This window comes from Xenia sp. Carnegie-2017, unplaced genomic scaffold (assembly GCF_021976095.1).
Source record: "Xenia sp. Carnegie-2017 unplaced genomic scaffold, XeniaSp_v1 HiC_scaffold_1, whole genome shotgun sequence".
NCBI lineage: Eukaryota > Metazoa > Cnidaria > Anthozoa > Malacalcyonacea > Xeniidae > Xenia > Xenia sp. Carnegie-2017.
Window position 1 is genome coordinate 8,103,166 of NW_025813402.1, and position 22,705 is coordinate 8,125,870.

General features: G+C 33.2%; 1 protein-coding gene and 3 long non-coding RNA genes across 4 annotated transcripts; 2 read left to right on the forward strand and 2 right to left on the reverse strand.

Annotated features, from left to right (window-relative positions):
• The first annotated feature begins 612 nt into the window (after positions 1-612).
• On the forward strand, positions 613-2,199 carry LOC124437128. Its single transcript, XR_006945591.1, has 2 exons — positions 613-732; positions 1,345-2,199. It is a non-coding gene; the product is annotated as an uncharacterized LOC124437128 (long non-coding RNA).
• Positions 2,200-9,229: 7,030 nt separating this feature from the next.
• LOC124437100 lies at positions 9,230-11,187 on the reverse strand. Its single transcript, XM_046987123.1, has one exon. It carries the CDS (start codon positions 10,198-10,200, stop codon positions 9,304-9,306), a length of 897 nt encoding a protein of 298 aa, XP_046843079.1. The 5' UTR covers positions 10,201-11,187; the 3' UTR covers positions 9,230-9,303.
• A 1,142-nt stretch (positions 11,188-12,329) lies between these two features.
• On the forward strand, positions 12,330-14,868 carry LOC124437121. The gene is made up of 3 exons (XR_006945586.1): positions 12,330-12,449; positions 14,059-14,117; positions 14,480-14,868. It is a non-coding gene; the product is annotated as an uncharacterized LOC124437121 (long non-coding RNA).
• A 6,247-nt stretch (positions 14,869-21,115) lies between these two features.
• On the reverse strand, positions 21,116-22,557 carry LOC124437375. Its single transcript, XR_006945671.1, has 2 exons — positions 22,318-22,557; positions 21,116-21,666 (listed from the first exon to the last, which is right to left on the reverse strand). It is a non-coding gene; the product is annotated as an uncharacterized LOC124437375 (long non-coding RNA).
• Positions 22,558-22,705: the final 148 nt, after the last annotated feature.

Below are 22,705 nucleotides of genomic sequence, written 5' to 3' on the forward strand. Positions count from 1 at the left end.
GACTGTGCATTTCAAACGTCGAATTTTGCATGTGTCAAACTCAATTAGCAATTAAATTCGACCGAAATTAAAAATTTGACTGGGCATTTCATACGTCGAATTTTGCATGAGTTGAATGCAATTATTACACGATGTCTTCGCTTTATCTCGTTCCAGACTTTGTTGTGAGCAAACGTGAGAGCCAAATTCTATTCGACACATGCAAAATTCAGCGTGTGAAACGACGTCGTACTTTCGACGCATAATGGGACCAAACCGGTTGAATTTAAACTTAAGGTCGACCTCAATTAAAGCAGTCGAATTTAATTGTTTCATACGTTGAATTTCGCATGCACTTAATTCAAACTATTGTAGTCGACACATGCAAAATACGACATTTGAAACAGGTCTAAATGCCTGTATTTTTGTGCAATAGATTTAAATGCTTAGTTATAAATACAGGTAATTGATTTGACTGATTGAAAAATTTTGTAAAGAGCTGTTATAGTCTGATGATAAATTTTCAAATTTACTGATGTTTATCAACAGTTGTGGTTTTTTACACTTTAATTTTACCTTCAATTGCTTCTACATTTGCATTTGCAAAAACAAAACTTCTTTGTATACTCTGCTGAAGGAAGATATCGACACGTGAACGCAACGGTAATCATTGTTGTTGACTTTACAATGATTCTCCTTGACACGTTATAATGTTGTTATGATTATGAAAATACACAACGGACAAAGGCACAGGTAATGTCTGAGGGGTTTAGATCGCGTAGACATAATTGACATAATTTCATATGTCTAAACATCTCATTCTCGTCAAATGATATGGCAAATATCTAATTGAAGCCTAATAATATTTATAACTATTGAGCCTCTTTATATCAATCACTTCAACTACTTCATAGCTACTCGCGTTTCAACGGGTGTCTTGGTTTTTAGAGTTAAACAATGTTTCTTTTGGAACCGTATTATGTCTTTTAAAATTCTATAAAATCATGAAACCTCAATTAAATAACGTAACATGGGCCACGAACACCTTATCTGTATTACTAATCTTTGCAGTATTTATGCATGGCAGTCAATGTGACTAGAGAGTAATACAGTACGTTGGATGATTCAAGTCATAGAACCATTTAGTAACATCATTTAAATCATATTTTATGTCAAAGCTAAAACATTCTTAAGTACATCATCATACATATGTAACATATGTGTAGGACTCCACTGGCTCCAAACTCATCTGATGTCAGCAATTTCTCCCATTATTAATTGGAGTTGTTCATAATTTATTATGCAGATTGTTCAATCATCATCCCTTATTCACTTGCACTGAGAATCAAAAATTGAAATTTTTAGCAGTGTATAGGAGACAAATTTCTTACCTAAACGCTGGGCATCGTCTTTGGCATTTTTTTGAAAGATATAGAAGCAAGGGAAATGACTTTTTTATTGTTCAGACGATTTGTTACTCAGACTAGCGAGCTCCTCCACAAAGCAAATATCAAAATCATCACGTCGACTTATATTAACGAACCCAGCCCTCTCAATTACGGCGAAAACAACGAACTCCTCATGTAATAAATAATGACAGTCATCTGAAATAGCTGGTGCAATACTGCCAATGGTACAAAAGCAATCTTATTTATTTGCGCAGCTATGATACTACGTAACCTGCAAGCTTGTTGGTGCTCACAAAGTTTTCCATTCATTGCAGTCAAGACCCTAATGCATGACGACATTTGCTACATAAAAATTTTGAAGCAATCGAATGCTATACTGAGTCTTCCCGTAATCATCAACTTGAACGAAATAATTTTTTGTTCCCATCGTTCCAATTGTTTATACTGAAAAGAAAAATCGCAACACTTTCTTTGGAGATGTGAAATTGTTCAAATCCAAGTTTTTTCACAACGCACCAAAGGTTTGCTAAAAAACAGGCTTCTTTTGGGTCCATTGCATTCACTTTTTGCTTTTATACAAAATATAAAATTAGAGTTAAAATACACTGTTGGACAGTATTATTGATTATACTCAACTTAATTATAGCTACCTCAATCTTTATCTATCCTTTATGAGTGTTAATGTGAATAAAATATTTAAAAAAACTGACGAGAATAAGACGTTCAAAGATGTGAAATCCTGTCAATTGTCAAATAGATTTTTTGCCATCTAAACACCTAACAACATATTACATGTGTCTTTGTCTGCTGAGTCCTTTCATAACTATCATTTTATCATATCTTATTTAAGTTACATTATTAAATTAACAGCAGGGGCTACTTTGCATTGACGTGTTGATATTTTCCTTCAGCTCAGTGTACAAAGAAGTTTTGTTTTTTAAAATGGAAATGAAAAGAAAAGAAATGAAATATGAATGTGTGAGACACCTCATCTTTTATTTCGTTCATGACACAACTTATGTTCTCACAGATTTTCAGTTAATTTGTCGTCATTAATTTTGAATCTCTGGAATAATATTATAATAATACATTATGTCTTGCTTACTTTAATTTAGCTAAAGTTGTCCTAACATTTATAAGGATAATTTCTAATTAGCAGCAATTTTAAAAAAAACTTGAGAAAAACGACGATTTTTTTGAGAGCAAACATGTTTCGACATTATCAGAATGCCATCTTCAGTGCAGAATGATTAGTGTTAAGTAATATGATACATAATATGATATGAGTAAATTAATTACAATGAGTATTAAGTATTAATAACTATAACGTAAGTTCTAAAAATAAGTAGTAAGAATTTATAACAAAAGTATTATTATAAAGTAAATATAGTGTTGTAGTGGTGAACTTGGATATTTAAATCGGGATTAGTTTTATTAATGTGTAGAGCTTCCTTGATTTTGAGTGAGAAAGTGGATTGATCAGTGTCGATGATTTTAAAACAGGAAGGTGAGAATTTGTTTTTACATGAAGGAGAGGCTTGAAGATGTTTGTAGATAGTGGAGTTTTTGTCTGTGTGAGTATGTTCCTTTATCCTGGTAGATAATTGGCGAGAAGTTTCACCAATATAACGGGAATTACATCCCGCACATGAAAATTGATAAACTACCATAGATTTGGAAAGTTCGGGAAGTGGGTCTTTAAACGAAAATAAGGATTTTATTTTGAAAGATGTGAAAATAAGTTTAACGTCCATGTCAGTGCAGTAGCGTTTAATGATTTGTGTGAGTTTGCGTTGTGTGTGTCGTGAGTAATCACCTATGTAAGGTAGTTTGAAATAACGTTTATTGTCAGGTTGTTGTATATCGTTAGTGTTAGTTGTGGAGTTAGATGAGTCAGTACTTTTCTTGTTGTCCAAATAGTGTTGTATAGTGTTGTTGATGAAATGAAAAGGAAAAGAATTACGTTGGAGAGTGAATATTAGTTTCTTTAAATCTGCATAAACTTTACATACGAAACCGAACAAGACAATCAGTTACCCTTTCTTGACATCTTACTAACTAAATCACATGAAAACTGTATGACCTCTACGTACCACAAACCAACATATACAGGACTACTGACTAACTTTTTTAGTTTCACACCATTAAATTACAAAATTGGACTGATACGAACACTGACCGACAGAGCACGGAAACTCAACAACACAGACATCGGCTTTCAACGTGATTTAAAGAAACTAATATTCACTCTCCAACGTAATTCTTTTCCTTTTCATTTCATCAACAACACTATACAACACTATTTGGACAACAAGAAAAGTACTGACTCATCTAACTCCACAACTAACACTAACGATATTCAACAACCTGACAATAAACGTTATTTCAAACTACCTTACATAGGTGATTACTCACGACACACACAACGCAAACTCACACAAATCATTAAACGCTACTGCACTGACATTGACGTTAAACTTATTTTCACATCTTTCAAAATAAAATCCTTATTTTCGTTTAAAGACCCACTTCCCGAACTTTCCAAATCTATGGTAGTTTATCAATTTTCATGTGCGGGATGTAATTCCCGTTATATTGGTGAAACCTCTCGCCAATTATCTACCAGGATAAAGGAACATACTCACACAGACAAAAACTCCACTATCTACAAACATCTTCAAGCCTCTCCTTCATGTAAAAACAAATTCTCACCTTCCTGTTTTAAAATCATCGACACTGATCAATCCACTTTCTCACTCAAAATCAAGGAAGCTCTACACATTAATAAAACTAATCCCGATTTAAATATCCAAGTTCACCACTACAACACTATATTTACTTTATAATAATACTTTTGTTACAAATTCTTAATACTTATTTTTAGAACTTACGTTATAGTTATTAATACTTAATACTCATTGTAATTAATTTACTCATATCATATTATGTATCATATTACTTAACACTAATCATTCTGCACTGAAGATGGCATTCTGATAATGTCGAAACATGTTTGCTCTCAAAAAAATCGTCGTTTTTCTCAAGTGATTTATAAGGATATTTTATGCTGTAGTTTTATCTGTTTACAATCAAAAGTTGAGCTTATGCAATACCATCTTTAATTTGTGTTGATTATGTAGTTATACTATATATAAGGTCCTATCACACTGTGGCATATAGCACTAGCGTACATGACAGTTTGTGATAGACATCATGTATACGCTAGGAGTTTGGTTATGCATACGTCAATACAAAAACAATAGAGTGATTTAGCAAACACGACGTTTCGTCTAAGACGTCGTCAAATTTTCGCAAGGGATCTGGGTCTAGAACGCCACCACGTCGTAAAGTATTTACGATTTAGCAAACCTTTTGTAGGACTTCGTCAAATGATAGTATGAAACAAGTTTCATCCATTTCGGCATTTTTCCTGCTGAATCGTGTTTTCCGATAATTTTAAACTAATTTTTTGATATCAAAAATATACTGCAGTATATTCATTTCAATAAAATTTTAAATAAAAGCAAAATCATCGACATACGGCTTTGTGACTAAAATTGTTTTGACTCCAAGGATACCCCCGAAATTAGAGCAGATCCCGAGTTGCTTATTTGTTTGCTTGTTTTTCGTTTTAGAAAACAAATTATTCGCAGTTTTTTCTATGAATGAATATATGTAGGCCTATAGTTAAGAAGGGAGTGGAATAAATAAAAATACTGGCATGCATAAACAAGCGAATGACAGCGAATCTCTTGTCTTTTCCATATTTTATCAGTAAAAATAATGCGAGAAAGAAATTTTCAGTTTCAAGAATACAACATTGTGCTTTGATCAATTTCATGCTCACTACAAACTGTCAATGCAATTTTAAGCAAACAATATCTATGTTGTGCAAATCTTCATGTAATTAAGAGAAAATATTCATACTATCCAACATCAGACCTGTTTATCTTGAAGCTAGAGTGAGCAAAGTTAGAGTTTTTTTTTGTTTTAAGGAACAAACTAATCTTTTTCGCAATTTCATTCAGTAGACTGATGCATCAAAGTCAATAATGTTAATACAGCTCACAGCAGGGGACATATTGTGTTCTGGTGTCGATATTATTTTCTTTAGCCAAGTGTATGATAAATCAGGAAAGGTAAGTTATCCTCTCATTCAAAATTTACGGATCATATTCGACCAATAGTAATCTCTGTATTATGAGACATTGCATATACGGTGGGAAAGTCAACACAATGGAAAACACTCAAACAGGCCAATGGAAAACAACATTTACTTATGTCGCTTACGAATTGCAATATGAAGTATGCTTATTTATTTTATGTAATTTGCATTTACTGCAACATGTTATCTTCATCATACAAAATCATGTTTTGCTAAAAAGTTAAAGTTCAAGTCTTTGTAGCTTATTAATAGTTACTACAGTTCTACACTGCGTTTAAAAGCTAATCCAGGCAAAGTAATTAATTAGTATGACTAGTTAATTTTTCTCTTGCCCTTCAGTAGAATGAGTTAAAAGTTGACGCAGTCGAAAATGCGTTGTAAATGTAAATAAGTTGTATCACTTGCCCTTTATACAAATTGCAAGGCTTTGCCAAGAATCCAATTGTCATACACCGTGAAACACGGTAAAAATAATTTCTAAGTTAACCAAGATGGATATATTTATGCACGCATGCCAGAAGATTACAGCTGAAATATAATCAAGTAATTCTTGCAGTTCAAAAAATTATTTTGAAAAACTTCTTTATGTACCTATATGGCAGAAAAATTAACTGTTGCAGGTCTTAAGACTTGTCTGTATGAGAAAACCTGTCCCGGGATGAGATGAATTTCCGCTATCATAATGTCGTGGAAATTTCTCAAGCTTGAGAATGTTTACAATAAAAACAGGGACATTTAACAAAGCAGTAAATTGAATTCAAGGGCTGAAATAAACAATTTCTTAACTAGACACATACCTTGTGTGTTGAGATAGTAATGTCTCCACAGCGGACGTAATTTGTGCAATCCACCAACATCCCAAATCGTAAACTTTAAATTCTGGTGTTCGATTGTTTCAACGTTAAATCCTGCGGGAAAATTATTTAGTGAGAAGTGGAGCGATGATATAGTTTGGAACAATGTATTGATACAGTGTCCTAGGTATTTTGTCGCAATGCAAATTTTCAAATAGTTATGATATGACTTTCTAACACCTACAAGTGTTATATAGCTAAACACTTGTAGGTATATATATATATATGTAGTTGATGAGACTATGAGTTATGACATGTATGACATGACTGATCTCGAATATTAGCAGGATTACTCCCAAAAAGGTTGAATGTTTTTAAAGAGGCATTGTCTTTATTTGCTTTTTGCTTATTTCTTGGATGTTTTACAACATAAACACTTCTCCAGTGCGTCAATACAGTAACACAAGAAAGTCCCTATATACATTATTGATGTTACTACAGCTATTACTAAATAATTTAATGTCTAGAGGTCAAGAATTATTGAATGAACAAAACATGTTTGGTGGGATATGTGTATATAGTGCTGTGTTGTCCGAAAGAGTTTTAAATAAAACGCATGCTAATAAATGTGAAATAAAAAATAATTTTTGGCATTCATATTAAATATATATGTCGTAATCAAGGCACTTTGTTTGGTGATATTTTGTGTTCTTTCAAAATGCCTATTAGTCTCGTTATGTTTGAAAATAAATGTTGTAAAATTTTTATACGTCTTTTCAATAACTGTCTTTCATCCAACTTCTATGCGGTGTTCTCTTCAGTTCATCTCCGTAAACGCCTGACCAGCATTAGCAAATTTTCCATGTCCAGTATATTATTTTCCCTTACCTCAATTGGTGCTATTTTCCTGTCATTGTTGATGGTGCTGTCAAAATTGATTATGATCCACAAGATTTCTGTACATGACTGAGAGCAACATACAAGCGTTATAACAATAAGTCACCTGAGTTGCCCGTCATTAGGCTATTCATTACTTAGTCCAGATTCTACGTATAGTAACGTCATTGCGCAAATACCATTCAATAATGTCGGCAAGATATACCTTCAAGTTTTGACATTTTTAGTAATTTCTATAAGGTCTACTGTCCAACCCTACATTTATTAGTTGTATGTATGGAATAAATACAGAAATATTCACAATTTCATTGCCACTGCAGTGTCAGTTATTTTACTAACATAAATACAAATTGATATCTATACAAAGAATATAGACAGAGATAAACAGTTTGCAGGAATGTTAGCTTCAATATCATCGGTTGAGTAAGAAGTTCTTTATTCATTTCGTACTTTTAATGTATACAAGCCATACAAGGTCTTGTATGGCTTATAGATGTATAAATCTACAAAAAGTTTTTGTGAAGTACGGAGTTGGTAGTCCTTTAATTTCACTTACAAATCGGTGAATATTAGTTTACACGACCAATTGATAATACAAAATCTGCATGGGATTAAAAATTAATACAATGACTTTTACATCGGTTTGAAAGTTGGGTATAAGTAAATCACTACCTTCTCAAAACTGATTACGGTTGTTAATGATTACGGTTGTTAAGGCCGTCATCATTATTACCATTTTTAGGACAGAAATTTCACTTGTTAAATTGTTGAGTGGCATAAAAGGCTGCATATTCCTTGATTATGTAAACTAAAAATTATGATGGAATATAATATTTAAAAACTGATAATTTATTTTTTAAAATTGAAAATTTTGAAGTCATTGTTTCCCAAACTAGGCGAAATGCATAACAGCAAAACTTCAGGCAAATTCTTAAAAATCTTCAGGTAAATATTTGCTTCACCCCCCAAAAAAATTGAAGGATTTGCCAAACCAATGTTTACAAATTCTGCATGAAAACCTAGTTGCATAAAACAAACCTGTAATGCCCATTATTGCAATCATGTTTTGCAGCTTTAATTGTGTTTACCTCCAGCTTTAAACTCAGCAACAATCAAAATAGATAGAATAAGACGGTAAAAAGCAAATATTTCGTTCCGCTCTACATGCGTTATCGAAACTGGATTATATATTCTGGAACCATAAACGTATAAATACAATTCATATTTAATTTTACTCTCAAAAGAACTCACTTAAAACACTGCAAAGTCTAAATTAACATATTGAGAGCAAATTTAGAGCAATCTATGTCATATACAACACTACAAACACGCAAAATTGACGCGTAAACCAAATCCTAACCCTTACTTAATTGGTGATTGATTAGAGTAGGGGTCGATTCCGCGTAATATTAAAATCGGAAATATTACTGCAATTACAATGTCAGTAATTATTTCCCCTTTGTCTCCCTCTGGGAGGGGGGTTAAAATTACGATTAGGGTAAGGGTATGTATAGTACTTAGATAAATTTGGTGCCAAAGGTTTTATTGCATATGTGAGAACCAGCTCCATGCCCGTCTAACACACCCATTATTGCAGATATATGTAATAAATAGCAAGAGGATAGCTTATTAAAGACCGAGTATACATGGGAACGTGTTTTTTGATTTGATCATTTGTATTCTAGCACCTGTCATCTCTGAAATGCGTTATTATTTGGCCTAACTTGATAATCCAGCTAAAAATTTCAAGTGACTTGTTGAAAATATTTTGAAATATTTTATAAAACAATTAGGCTGCTTGGGTGCTAAAAGATTTCGTGTTAAATGTTTCAGGAACTTTTCTTCTTGTAGAACTCATAGCCACTTAAAGTTTTATTACTTTTTATATAATAACCATAATGACGTGATACCCGTGTATCTACAACTATAAAGACAACAGATTTAGATGTAATCTATTTGTTAATCACCCAACAGATACACAAAACTGTTAAATACGCGTTTATTTTACTCTTCTACGATATCAAAGGTATTCATTAGATAGCTAAAATGTTTCTCGCAATTAAATTGTCATGTAACCACCAAACCACCAGTTGGTTGTCGAAAGCCTGCTTGCAGTGCAACGAAATTTCTTGTTAACATGACTATAGTAGCCAAAGTTATCTTCATAAATTATAGAACCAGTGCGAGCGTCAAGTTGACAAGCTGAAAACCAACTATCGATGTGTGCCATGTATTTATTCAATACTTGCCACCATTTTGACGTACATTGAGCACATTGATGACCACGGATGTTTACAAACTCTACTTTCTTACAAATACCATAGCCAGCAAAAGTCATGACGTCAAAATCAGAAAACTTTGCTCTCACATAATCTCTATAATCGACTTTGTTCTTCGGATAACTGCATGTTGCTCTCCAGTGGGTCGACTGTGATTTCAGATAACTCATTTGATAGTGGCTCATACGATAAATCTCCCAGTTAGGCGAATTCTCATTTACCGGAGCGTCTTCTTGTAAGCCTTTCTTTTTAAACTGTTCTACTTGTCTATTTTTAAATGCAAACGACATGACCAACGTCCAGGCTGATCCAGATTCCGAGGTCAAGTCACAATAGACTGTAATGATCCTGTTCGCTTTAAAATCGCGGACTTTGTAGAAACCATCAGATTTGTAGCCTTTTTTAAGGTAATCCAGACAACTTTGTGCAATGACTCGCGTTGATGAGTGCAACTCCATAGTCTTTGCATCAACGACTATCGTTTGAAGAAGAATAAGACAAAAAAGGAAAGAAAACATTTTTATTGATTGACTGAAGTATTTAATTTTTTCTCTTCTACTGTTGTTAGCGTTCATTAAAACGATGTAGCATGTCTTGAAGTATCGAGTTTTTAAATGGTTTGAATTCAGTAAGATGCTGAAACAATTAAGCTGATCTAGTGTCTTACGCAAACACATTCTTTTTAAACACAAAAGACAAAGGTACACTTAAGTCTTGCAACTTCTTGCATGTAAGTTCTAATCATTTATGTATTTACATTTTTGCTTTGACTTTTTTGATGAAAAACTGGAGTGACAAAATAGTTTGTGTCACACTTTGCTTTTAACAGATAAAGATACTGCACATTTATATTAATGTGGTCGTATTACAGTCATATAGCGTATAGAGAGCCTGCTACTTTGTTATAGATTGTTTATTCATTATTTTCTTGTTTGTTTCTACAAGAAGTGAACAACGAAATATTTGCAAGGCAAGAATATACATGCAGACACAGCACGCTATTGTTGAGAACTCATACAGAGGTGCTAAATTAAGTAATATTTCATTTCAATTCATTTCGAGTCTACATATCAGTCATACTTGTGGATTCATTAAGATAACCATTATAATTATATCCATTTTAATTAAAGTAGAGTCTTAAAACTGTGAAAATTATTTGGATTGGTGGCAAAGGTTTTCTAATAATATAAGTATTATGACATAAAGAATACACTTACCCCAAGTTGCAAATCGTAAGTTGTGTCGAAGCCTTTATGTGAATGAAAAAAATGTCGAAGGACATAATTTTTGGCTGTATTGGCACTGGCATGAGTTTCGGAAATCATTATACACAATCATACAGAGTTAAACAGCTAAAAGGTTGTATTTTCTCAATACTTATTCTTATAATTTCACTTTCTCCAATTTTCGAAAGTGGCGTGTATGACGAAATCTATACATCCTCCCTACACTCAGGTGAAGGGCGATATCATATCTACAGAAAAGAACAATGTATTCCCTGTTTTGTTCAAAAATCTTGCATTAAGATATCCTTACTTCATTTTAATTATGTAATTTCATGAACATGTAACAGATCACGGACAAATACGTTCCTTTGATATAGTTTCACACATAAGATCTGTAGCAAGCAAAGAATTGATGGAAACATATATTTTGGTCTTTATCTTAAAAATCTTATTCTCCAGTTGTTGCTATACAATATACTACAGTCTCCACATCATGTTAAATCAGATCTCTCTCTCTCTCTTTCGAACCTTTTTTAAAATTTAAAATAATTTAACGATTCAAAAAGAACAACAAGTGAATACAATAAATATTATTCGTTTGACTAAATTTTTTGCGCATGTATGATAGAGGAATTAAACAGCAAATATTACCACACTACACAGATGAGAATTAATTGCGCTATTGCTAAATAATTTTAACCTACATAGGTTGTACGCATATGACTGAGAACGTGCCACTATAACAACAAATGATTTTTTCAAATTTTAGTGAATATTGCCAAGTCAACACAAAACAACATAGGCAATGTAGCTGCATTCGATACAAAGGGATTGTGGCTAATTAAAATAGAAGTAATATTCTTTAAAGACTACTTCATTTCAATCAAATAAAATAAGGCCTGTTGCAAACGTCGAATTTTGCATGTGTTGAATACAATTAGCAATTTAATTCAAACGAAATGCAAAATTTGACTGTGCATTTCCAACATCGAATTTGGCATGCGTCGAATGCAATTATTACACGACGTCTTCGCTTTATCTCGTTTCAGACTTTGTTGTGAGTAAACACGGGAGCCAAATTGTATTTGACACATGCAAAATTCAGCGTGTGAAACGATGTCGCACTTTCGTCGCATAATGCAATAAAACCGGTCGAATTTAAACTTAAGGTCCACCTCAATCAAAGCAGTCGAAGTTAATTGTTTCATACGTTGAATTTCGCATGCACTTAATTCAAACTATTTTATTCGACAAATGCAAAATACGACGTTTGAAACATGTCTAAATGCCTGTATTTTTATGCAATAGATTTAAATGTTTAGTTATAAATACAGGTAGTTGATTTGACTGAAAATCTCTGATTGTGCAAGTTAGGTTGTGAACATAATGTTCTGTTAACTTTTGTGACTGGCTAAGATGGACATGGAGCCTAAAAATTTTGTAAAGACCTGTGATAGTCTGCTGATTAATTTTTAAATTTACTGATGTTTATTAACAGTTGTGGTTTTTTACACTTTAATTTTACCTTCATTTGCATCCCATTTGCATTTGCAAAACAAAACTTCTTTGTACACTCTGCTGAAGGAAGATATCGACACGTGAACGCAACGGTAATCATTGTTGTTGACTTTACAATGATTCTCCTTGACACGTTATAATGTTGTTATGATTATGAAAATACACAACAGACAAAGGTTCAGGTAATGTTTAAGGGTTTTAGATCGCGTAGACATAATTGACATAATTTCATATGTCTGAACATCTCATTCTCGTCAAATATTATTCAGATCTGGTCTGTGATATGGCAAATATCTAATTGAAGCCTAATAATATTTATAACTATTGAGCTTCTATAAATCAATCACTTTAACTACTTCATAGCTACACGCGTTTCAACGGGTGTCTTGGTTTTTAGTGTTAAACAATGTTTCTTTTGGAACCGTATTATGTCTTTTAAAACACTTAACAAAACTGACAGAACAATTTTATAAAATCATAAAACTTCAATTAAATAACGTAACATGGGCCACGAACATCTTATCTGTATCATCGATCTTTGCAGTATTTATGCATGGCAGTCAATGTGACTAGAGAGTAATATCAGTACTTTGGATGATTCAAGACATAGAACCATTTAGTAACATCATTTAAATCAAATTTTATGTCAAAGCTAAAACACTCTTAAGTACATCATCATACATATGTAACATATGTTTAGGACTCCACTGGCTTCAAACTCATCTGATGTCAGCAATTTCTCCCATTACTAATTGGAGTTGTTTATAATTTATTATACAAATTGTTCAATCATCATCCCTTATTCACTTGCACTGAGAGTCAAAAATTGAAATTCTTAGCGGTGTATAGGAGACAAATTGCTTACCTAAGCGCTGGGCATCGTCTTTGGCATTTTTTTGAAAGATATAGAAGCATGGGAAATGACCTTTTTATTGTTCAGACGATTTGTTACTCAGACTAGCGAGCTCCTCCAAAAAGAAAATACCAAAATCATTACATCGATTTACATTAACGAACCCAGCACCCTCACTTACTGCGAAAACAACGAACTCCTCATGTAATAAATAATGACAATCATCTGAAATTGCTGGTACAGTACTGCCAATGGTACAAAAGCAATCTTATTTATTTGTGCAGCTATGATACTACGCAGCCTGCAAGCTTGTTGGTGCTTACAAAGTTCTACATTCATCGCAGTCAAGACCCTAATGCTTGACGACATTTGCTACATAAAAATTTTGAAGCAATCGAATACTATACTGAGTCTTAACTTCAACGAAATAATTTTTCGTTCCCATCGTTCTAATTGTATATACTGAAAAGAAAAATCGCAATAATTTCTTTGGAGATGTGAAATTGTTCAAATCCAAGTTTTTTCACAACGCACCGAAGGTTTGCTAAAAAGACAGGTTTCTTTTGGGTTCATTGCATTCACTTTTTGCTTTTATAAAAAATATAAAATTAGAGTTCAAATACATTGTCTGACCGTATTATTGATTATACTCAACTTAATTATAGCTACCTCAATCTTTATCTATCCTTTTTTCAATTATGTGTGTTAATGGGAATAAAATATTTAAAAGAACTGACGAGAATAAGACGTTCAAAGATGTGAAATCATGTCAATTGTCAAATAAATTTTTTGCCATCTAAACACCTAACAACATATTACCTGTGTCTTTGTCTGTTGAGTCCTTTCATAACTATCATTTTATCATATCTTATTTAAGTTACATTATTAAATTAACAGCAGGGGCTATATTGCATTGACGTGTTGATATTTTCCTTCAGCTCAATGTACAAAGAAGTTTTGTTTTCTAAAATGGATATGAAAAGAAAAGAAATGAAAGGTGAATGTGTGAGATACCTCATCTTTTATTTTGTCCATGACATAACTTATGTAACTTAAAAACTGTAAGACACTTTGTTGTCAACTTTATATAACCAGAAATTTAATTATTGCATGTCAGCGAATCTTTTGCAAAGCTTTATTTGAACACCATGGCCATCGCAGCGATTTAGTCACAGACTATATTTCGTTTTCACCATAGCTTGCGTAATCACTGATTTTCTGTCTATGTCTTCTTATAACTATGTTTCTGCTTGAACTAAGGTTCGCCTAACATCAAGGGATTCTCCTCCAGTTTTAATTGTTCAAAATCTTGTTGTGAGTATCAGAATATGTGCAACGAACGTGTTTTCATGTTTTCAGGACGATGTTCAATAGTCTTCGGGTCATTTGTTGTTGCTAGTGCATTATTGGTGATGAACGTAACAACATGACAAAATCAACAGAAACGTCTTGTAGGTCAAAATGATTTAGGCAGAATGCAATGTCATCTATACTGTAATTATAAACTCATGGCTGAAATACAGATGATCGTAATAAAGACGGAAAAAGCTATTCGTGTTATATAAACGGGAAAAAATTAGTCTGAGTAAATTAGTAGTCATAGGTACTACTCATTGTGCTTCTTTTTAAAATCATTTCAAAGTGTTGAGTTGGTTGTATGAAGCTTCTTGAATAAGGAAATTAACAGTGCATGGTGCGGAGACAAAGCATAACCAATAAAATTAAAACCGACATATACTCAACTCAAATGGCGTCAATTCCATTCTCTTTGTGCGTATGTTTTAGCAGTTTAAAGTTTGACGAATAAAGTCATGAGCCATGATTAATTCTTTGCACTGAACATACCATGCTATACACCAGATGTACAAACATCTGTTTTGTATGTATTTGCATAGCTGAGATTAAATAATCATATCTTTACTCAAGATCTCTTGAAGTTCACAACAGGGGATATATTGTGTTCTGGTGTCGATCTTATTTTCTTTAGCCAAGTGTATGATAAGTCAGGAAAGGTAACTTATTCTCTCATTCAAAATTTACAGATCATATGCGACCAATAATTATCTCTGTATTATGAGGCATTGCATATACGGTGGGAAAGTCAAAACAATGGAAAACACTCTTTCCAACAAACATTTCTTTTGTGTTACTTATGTCGCTTACGAATTGCAATATGAAGTATGCTTATTTTTTTATGTAATTTGCATTTGTTGCAACATGTTATCTTGATCTTACAAAATAATGTTTTGCTAAAAAGTTAAAGTTCAAGACTTTTCAACTTAATAATACTTACTAAATTTCTACATTGTGTTTAGAAGCTAATCAAGGCAAGGTAATTAATTGCTATGACTTGTTAATTTTTTCTCTTGCCCTTCAGTAGAACGATTTGAAAGTTGACGCAGTAATAAGTGCGTTGTAAATGTAAATAGGTTGTATCACTTGCCCTTAATACAAATTGAAAGGCTTTACCAAAAATCCAATTATCATACACCGTGAAACACGGTAAAAATAATTTTTAATTGATGCACGCATGCTAGAAGTTTGAGCAACACTAAGTTTTTAATCCTTAGACTTGGTCAATAAAGATCAATAACTTAACGCTTATGTAGATTACGTAGCTAGAGTTATTGCAATCTTCCAGCGCTGATGTTCGTTTTCGTTTAATTTTCTGTAAATTTGTTTTTGATTATAGGAATCTATAGATAGGCACAAGAAAAGCAGAGAGCTTATAAAAATTCATTTCTTCATATTTGGGTTTAATTCTATTGAGATCAGCTAACTAAAGAACAAAAACTGATTAAATATAGCAAGTAAACATAAACAATCTGTCAAACTTCCCTTACACTGTATTAAAAAAAGTGTTCTTGGAATTGATTTTTTAAGAAACATAATTCCATGGTATGTTTTAAGGGGGTATGCAATTGCAGAGCAGATCAAGTCATGTCTGCATAGCTCGATCGATCTTGAAATTAACTATTGTACGTAATATATAAACAAGTGTGAAATTTATAATAGCACACTTGCTTTGAAACACTTTTTTGAGAGTTCTTTCATCATTGGATACAAAATTTAATTTAAAAAAATCTTTGATAAAAAATTTTTCAAAGAAAAACATTTTACAAATGTAATTAGCTTCAATCTTTAGGTATATGTGAAAGCAACAAAGGGACGAACGTGCCTAAATTATTGCTACTCAGTGGCGTAGCTAGCGGTCCCGCCACTCCCGCCCGGCGGGAGTAGAAATTTCCCAAAAAAATAATAAATATTCTATTTGGACATAAGATATACATTATTTCACGAACAATTTGTAATATTATGTTTTATTCGTTCATATTTACGCTTTTATTAGGTGGTTCGTAATCGTAATACAGCAAAATCTCAAGATTTGTTATGTAACCTAGCAACCGCCTTTTCTCGCACATTGCATACTCGCGCGATTCTCCACGTATTCCGCCCATCTTCAGAGGGCGGAACATACAATATAATTCTATATAAGAAGTTTGGAATTCTGGTTGGCTAAGGGACTTGACGCATGCTCAAATCTGCTGTTTTTATAGTCGAACTCCCGCTATTTTAAATTGGCGGAGGTTGTAATTATTCGACCTTTTAATACGAGTACAGCGATTAGTGATTATCAAATTACGTGTCATTGTCGGTATTAATTTTCCATTGTGTTTACTCTCAAATTGCTATTTTGTATTTGTGTATGACACAATGGCTTCAAGTGCGACTGCGATTTGCTCAACTGATGTTGATTTAGTAAATAGCTTATTAGCTAAACCGTTCTCTGCTCGATCGTCGGTCGAACAGAATGTTATCGTTCATGAACGGCCTACTCCTGATTTAACTATCCAAAATAAGGGAAGAGCATTTCAGAGAGATTGGTATGAGGCGAAGGACTGGCTGTGTGGCAGTACAACCTTGCAGAAAGTGTTTTGTTGGCCATGTCTAATGTTTTCCCCAAAACATCGCCATCGTGGACTAAGAATGGCTACAACGATATGCGGAGTATTATGTCTGATGCTAAGAAGCATGAAAAATCTAAATCGCATTTGACTGCATTTAAGACATGGAAAACGTATGGAGCTAGTGAACGAATTGATTGTCTTATGTCCCTCGCTAGAAGAAATGAGATTCAGCGTCACAATGAGGAGGTAAGACAAAATCGAGAAATTTTAAAACTGTTACTGAGGCCGTGCTGTATTTGTCAAAGCAAGAGTTGCCATTTAGAGGTCACAATGAGTCCGAAGGTAGCTTGAACAAAGGTAATTATAGGAGTTGCTCGAATGTTTTGCTAAGTTTGATTCTGTATTTGAGCGTCGACTGCACAGTAGACTAGCAGAATCTGATATAGTTGGTGACAGAAGATTTACTGGAGTCTCCCAGAAATTCAAAATGGTCTTATCAGCTGTCTTGATTCAATTATTGAAGATGAAATCAGAAAGGAAATAAATGATTGCACATTTATGAGTATTCAGGTTGATGAAGCATCTGATGTCTCCACCAAAGAGCAGCTAAGTGTTATTGCTCGGTTTGACAAAGCAAGTGAAATTATGGAGAGGCAATTAGGATTTGTGGATGTAAGTATGAACAGAAATGCCACAGCAATATCACAAGTTGTCAAAGATAAACTTGGTGAGTATTCTAATATAAAAGAAAAACTGGTTTTACAAACATATGATGGTGCTTCTGTCATTTCTGGCCATATCAATGGTGTTCAAGCATTGGTTCGACAAGAGTATCCTTTTGCTCATTTTGTTCATTGTGCCGCTCATAGATTGAACCTGGTCCTATGCCAGTCAGCCTCATCAATTTCTCCTGTTAAAATCTTTTTTATTAATATAGCTACATTCAGCACATTTACAAGCAATGCCCCAAAAGAAAAGCTTTTCTCACATCTAACAACCTTGAGTTTCCTGCCCTGGTGAAACAAGATGGTATTATCGCTCTAGATTAATCAATGTATTGCACAAAAACTATGAAAACTTTTAGATATTTTTGAGGGGTACTTGAACAACCAGCTGGGTGGGATGATGAGTCATTAAGTAAAATAAGTGGCTTACTGCATTATCTTGATAGCTTTCTCTTTTGTTTTCTAGTGTGTGTTTTTTACAGGATTTTAGAACAGTCCACAATTTTGTATTCCATTCTTCAAAATAGGAAACCCATTTTAACTATGGCATAAGCAAGATTGACAATTTCAAGCAGTTTATTGTGTCACTTCGCACAGATCAAGCTTTCACCGAGTTTTACCAAACTGCACTAGAAAAAGTAGGCCCACCAGCAACCAGAGCAGATAGTAGATACAATTACAAACAGCTTTATTTTGAGATTATTGATTCCATTAAAGGCATGTTAAGTGAACGATTTCAAGATATTAATCAGTTCGAGTTTTTAGACCTTGTAAATCCTAAACTATTTACTACATGGAAGGGCATAGTTCCACAGGAGAAGATCAATCTTCTCAAAGATAAGTATAGTCCTCTTTTGACATCCAAACTTTGGAGAGTCAACTTTCCTTCATTTACAACGACAAGGACTTTCACAAAGAGTGCAGTAATGAGGTTCTTAAATACATCTTCAAATTTAATCTCCAGTCGAGTTTAGGTCAAGTGGTAAATTTGTTAAAATTGAATGGTGTGTTGGCAGTGGCAAGTGCTTCAGTAGAGAGGTCGTTTTCTTGCTTAAAAAGGGTAAAAAGCTATTTAAGAAATAGAATGGGTCAAGGTCGGCTTAGCTCTTTGTGTAGAATATCTATTCACAAAGATATCATTGAAAAGAAAGAGGAATCAGAGGTGTTGCATAACGAGGTGGTTGAAAAATTTGTAGAAAAACCCAGGAGGCTGGCCTTTCTTTATAAATGATGAGTATAGTATGTGTTTTGATATTTGTTCGTATAATACATGGTACTTCATTGAGAAAATTAAGCATAACTTTAAAGAATAAAGCCATCCCTGTCTACTTGCCCCAATCTAAACAAGTTTAAACTAACAAGTAGAATGCTAAGAAAAATCTCTCTCTATGCACTTTAGAAGTGTCGTATACTATATTATTTTTGTGCTAATACAAATTTCTTCTGTTTATGCAGGGCAGTGATGAGTAAATTATGTTTTAGGGGAAAATTGTCTCCTGCGTAACGTTTCTCTGAGCCACCTTTAGTACCTTTTTAACTAGTTGCAGTTTCAACGATTGCCACATTAAGAATGCAGCTAACAAAAATGGGTTTTTATAAATTATTGTACAACAAATAATTCGCCCTCGAAATCGCAGGAAATGCTGTTTCCAAGGCTCTGGATTTCAAAATTTTCCGGGGAGCATGCCCCCGGACCCCCCTAGTGGGGTCGCGCCTCCGGCGCGAGATGGATTGGCGGGAGTGACTATTTTTCCTAGCTACGCCACTGTTGCTACTATACGAAAGCCTTTAGCTGCGGTGTAAAAACATTTATTAAATTAACCTAAATTTATGTTTCTGCGCGTATGCTCACTGCCATAATATTGTTTGTGTTTTGTTGAATTCTGTTAAATTCTGTTGGTTCGTAAATTCTGAGGATAACTTTGGCTACTATGGTTATGTTAACAGGAAGTTTCGTCGCACAGCAAACAGGTTCTCCACGACTTACAGGTGTTTTGGTGGTTACACGACTATTTAATGTTTAGAAACATTTTAGCAATTTATTTAGTGCATCGTAGCAGTTTATGATAACAATGACAACTAAATGCATTGCGTATTTCCATTAATTTTATTCTCAATAATTTGCGACAACGTTTTTGAACATTTGTAAAATTTGATATTGTTAATCCACCTAATTTTTATTTTTAATTATTTGGAACTCTTACGAGATGACAAACCTTATCCATCCGTGCTTGCAAACAATAACTAAAGTACCATTTTCATTTATCGTCCACTTCAATAAAACATTCTTCTCAACACAAACACAGTAGGTTTTCTACAGTCAGTTATGAAGTCTGAGATTAAAGTCTTTTGAGCTACGCTTAACATGTTTTAGTGCATTACTGCAGGCTAATACATGCCGCGTGGAGAGGTATTATTGACGAGATTTAAATGTTTAGGATTTTGACTATTCAATTGTGTCCTGATCAGTTCTTTGCTTACAGGCTTGTTATTATCTGTGTCTATTTCTACTGTGTTTTTACATATAATAAAGATGGATTAAGTGCATGTGTTAGGCAAAACTTTTTAAAGTCAATGGGTTATATTTACCAGGTGAGGATCTTCTTGTAGTTTACAAACTGATGAATCGCACTTTTTTACTTATTCAAGATTAAAATTTAAATTACCAATTTTTCACCGAACAACTGCATGCAGAAAAGTAGGTCCGCAATGCGTTTATGTGGGTAGCCTTCCTTTACACAGATAAGATGTTACAATATTCATTAGTTAACTAGGAAAACAAGTCGAATGAAACAATAAAAATATTGATTTTGTGTCAAAATGCCTCAAAATAAAATCATTATTTATACAATACTTTGCGTGGTGTAAAAATGTGCCTGTATTCACTGTTTAATCAAAAGGCTTAATAATTGTCTTAATTTTTCTCTGCTTATAACCTCCTGCTTAACTTGCGTACTTGCATTTGCTATCTTATTTGCCAAAAACGTGTGACAGTGACCTTGGGACTACAGCAAAATATCAGTGAAGTTCTCAAAAAGTCAATTATCTTTCATATAATACTGACGGTAAATTCATTGCCGTTTCGATGGAAACCATTTTTAAAGAAACTATATCTCTTATATTAGTTATCTAATGCATGCCATTAGAACACACAACACTGAAAAGACAATGGCAAGAGAAGTGAAGATGCTCAACATAAAGCTTTCAGTAGAGTCGTCAAAAATACCTACAAGTGGTTAGCTATATAACTATGAGTATGTGTATTATATTGTAATTGTAGTTGACGAGACTATGAGTTATGACATGTATGACATGACTGATCTCGAATATTAGCTAGACTACTCCCAAAAAGATTGAATGTCTTTAAAGAGACATTATCTTTATTTGCTTTTTGCTTATTTCTTGGATGTTTCACAACATAAACACTTCTCCAGTGCGTCAATACAGTAACACAAGAAAGTCCCTATATATATTATTGATGTTACTACAGCTATTACTAAATGGTTTAATGTCTAGAGGTCGAGAAATATTGAATGAACACAACATGTTGGGTGGGATATGTATATATAGTGCTGTGTTGTCCGAAAGAGTTTTAAATAAAACGCATGCTAATAAATGTGAAATAAAAAATAATTTTTGGCATTCATATTAAATATATATGTCGTAATCAAGGCACTTTGTTTGGTGATATTTTGTGTTCTTTCAAAATGCCTATTAGTCTCGTTATATTTGAAAATAAATGTTGTAAAATTTTTATAGGTCTTTTCAATAACTGTCTTTCATCCAACTTCTATACGGTGTTCTCTTCAGTTCATCTCCGTAAACGCCTGACCAGCATTAGCAAATTTTCCATGTCCGGTATATTATTTTCCTTACCTTAATTGGTGCCATTTTCCTGTCATTGTTGATGGTGCTGTCAAAATTGATTATGATCCATAAGTTTTCTGTATATGACTGAGAGCAACACACAAGCGTTATAACAATAAGTCATCCTGAGTTGCCCGTCATTAGGCTATTAAGTACTTAGTTCAGATTCTACGTATAGTAACGTCATTGCGCAAATGCCATTCACCAATTTTGGCAAAATATACCTTCAAGTTTTGAAATTTTTAGTAATTTCTATAAGGTCTACTGTCCAACCCCACATTTATTAGTTGTATGTATAGAATAAGTACAGAAATATTCACAATTTCATTGCCCCTGCAGTTTCAGTTATTTCACTAACATAAGTACAAATTGATATCTATAGAAAGAATATAGACAGTTTGCAGGAATGTTAGCTTCAATATTATAGGTTGAGTAAAAAGTTCTTTATTCAATTCGTACTTATAATGTAATACACCCCATACAAGATCGTTTATGGCAGTGATCGATCTACAAGTGAAATGAAAACCGCTTAGCAGCTGGTTGGGTGAAATTACAATGAAAGCTTCCATTCAAAACGAATCATTTCTTAACTAATCTTTGCAAAAAAATAACTGACAGATCTTGTATCTTTTAAGGGAGGAGAAGAGTCATTTTTATCAATGATCATCCATATGTAATACAAGCACGTTTATCTTACGTTTTGCACAAAAAACCGAGTCATCCAAGACACCAGGCAATAGGCATGGTTTTGATGCTTGTATCTCATTTCAAAGAACGTTGATATTGTTTTCAAAAAGCATCGAAATTCCACGAGAAATGATATAGAGGTCTCCACTAAGTTCCCGTTCAACAAAAGGAAAGTAAAAAGAAACTAAACTTTACTTTACCAAAAGCAACACATCTCATCTTTACATAATTTCACATATTTTCTAAATGGCTTTACTTATTGAAACATTCCGTTGACCATTGAATATTCTATATTGTAAATTCTATTCGTGTTAGGTTTCAATGGCAGGTAATAAGATAAACAAATATATTGTTATTCAAATACAAAAATTAGCACCCAACCGCTTATCTGATAGTTT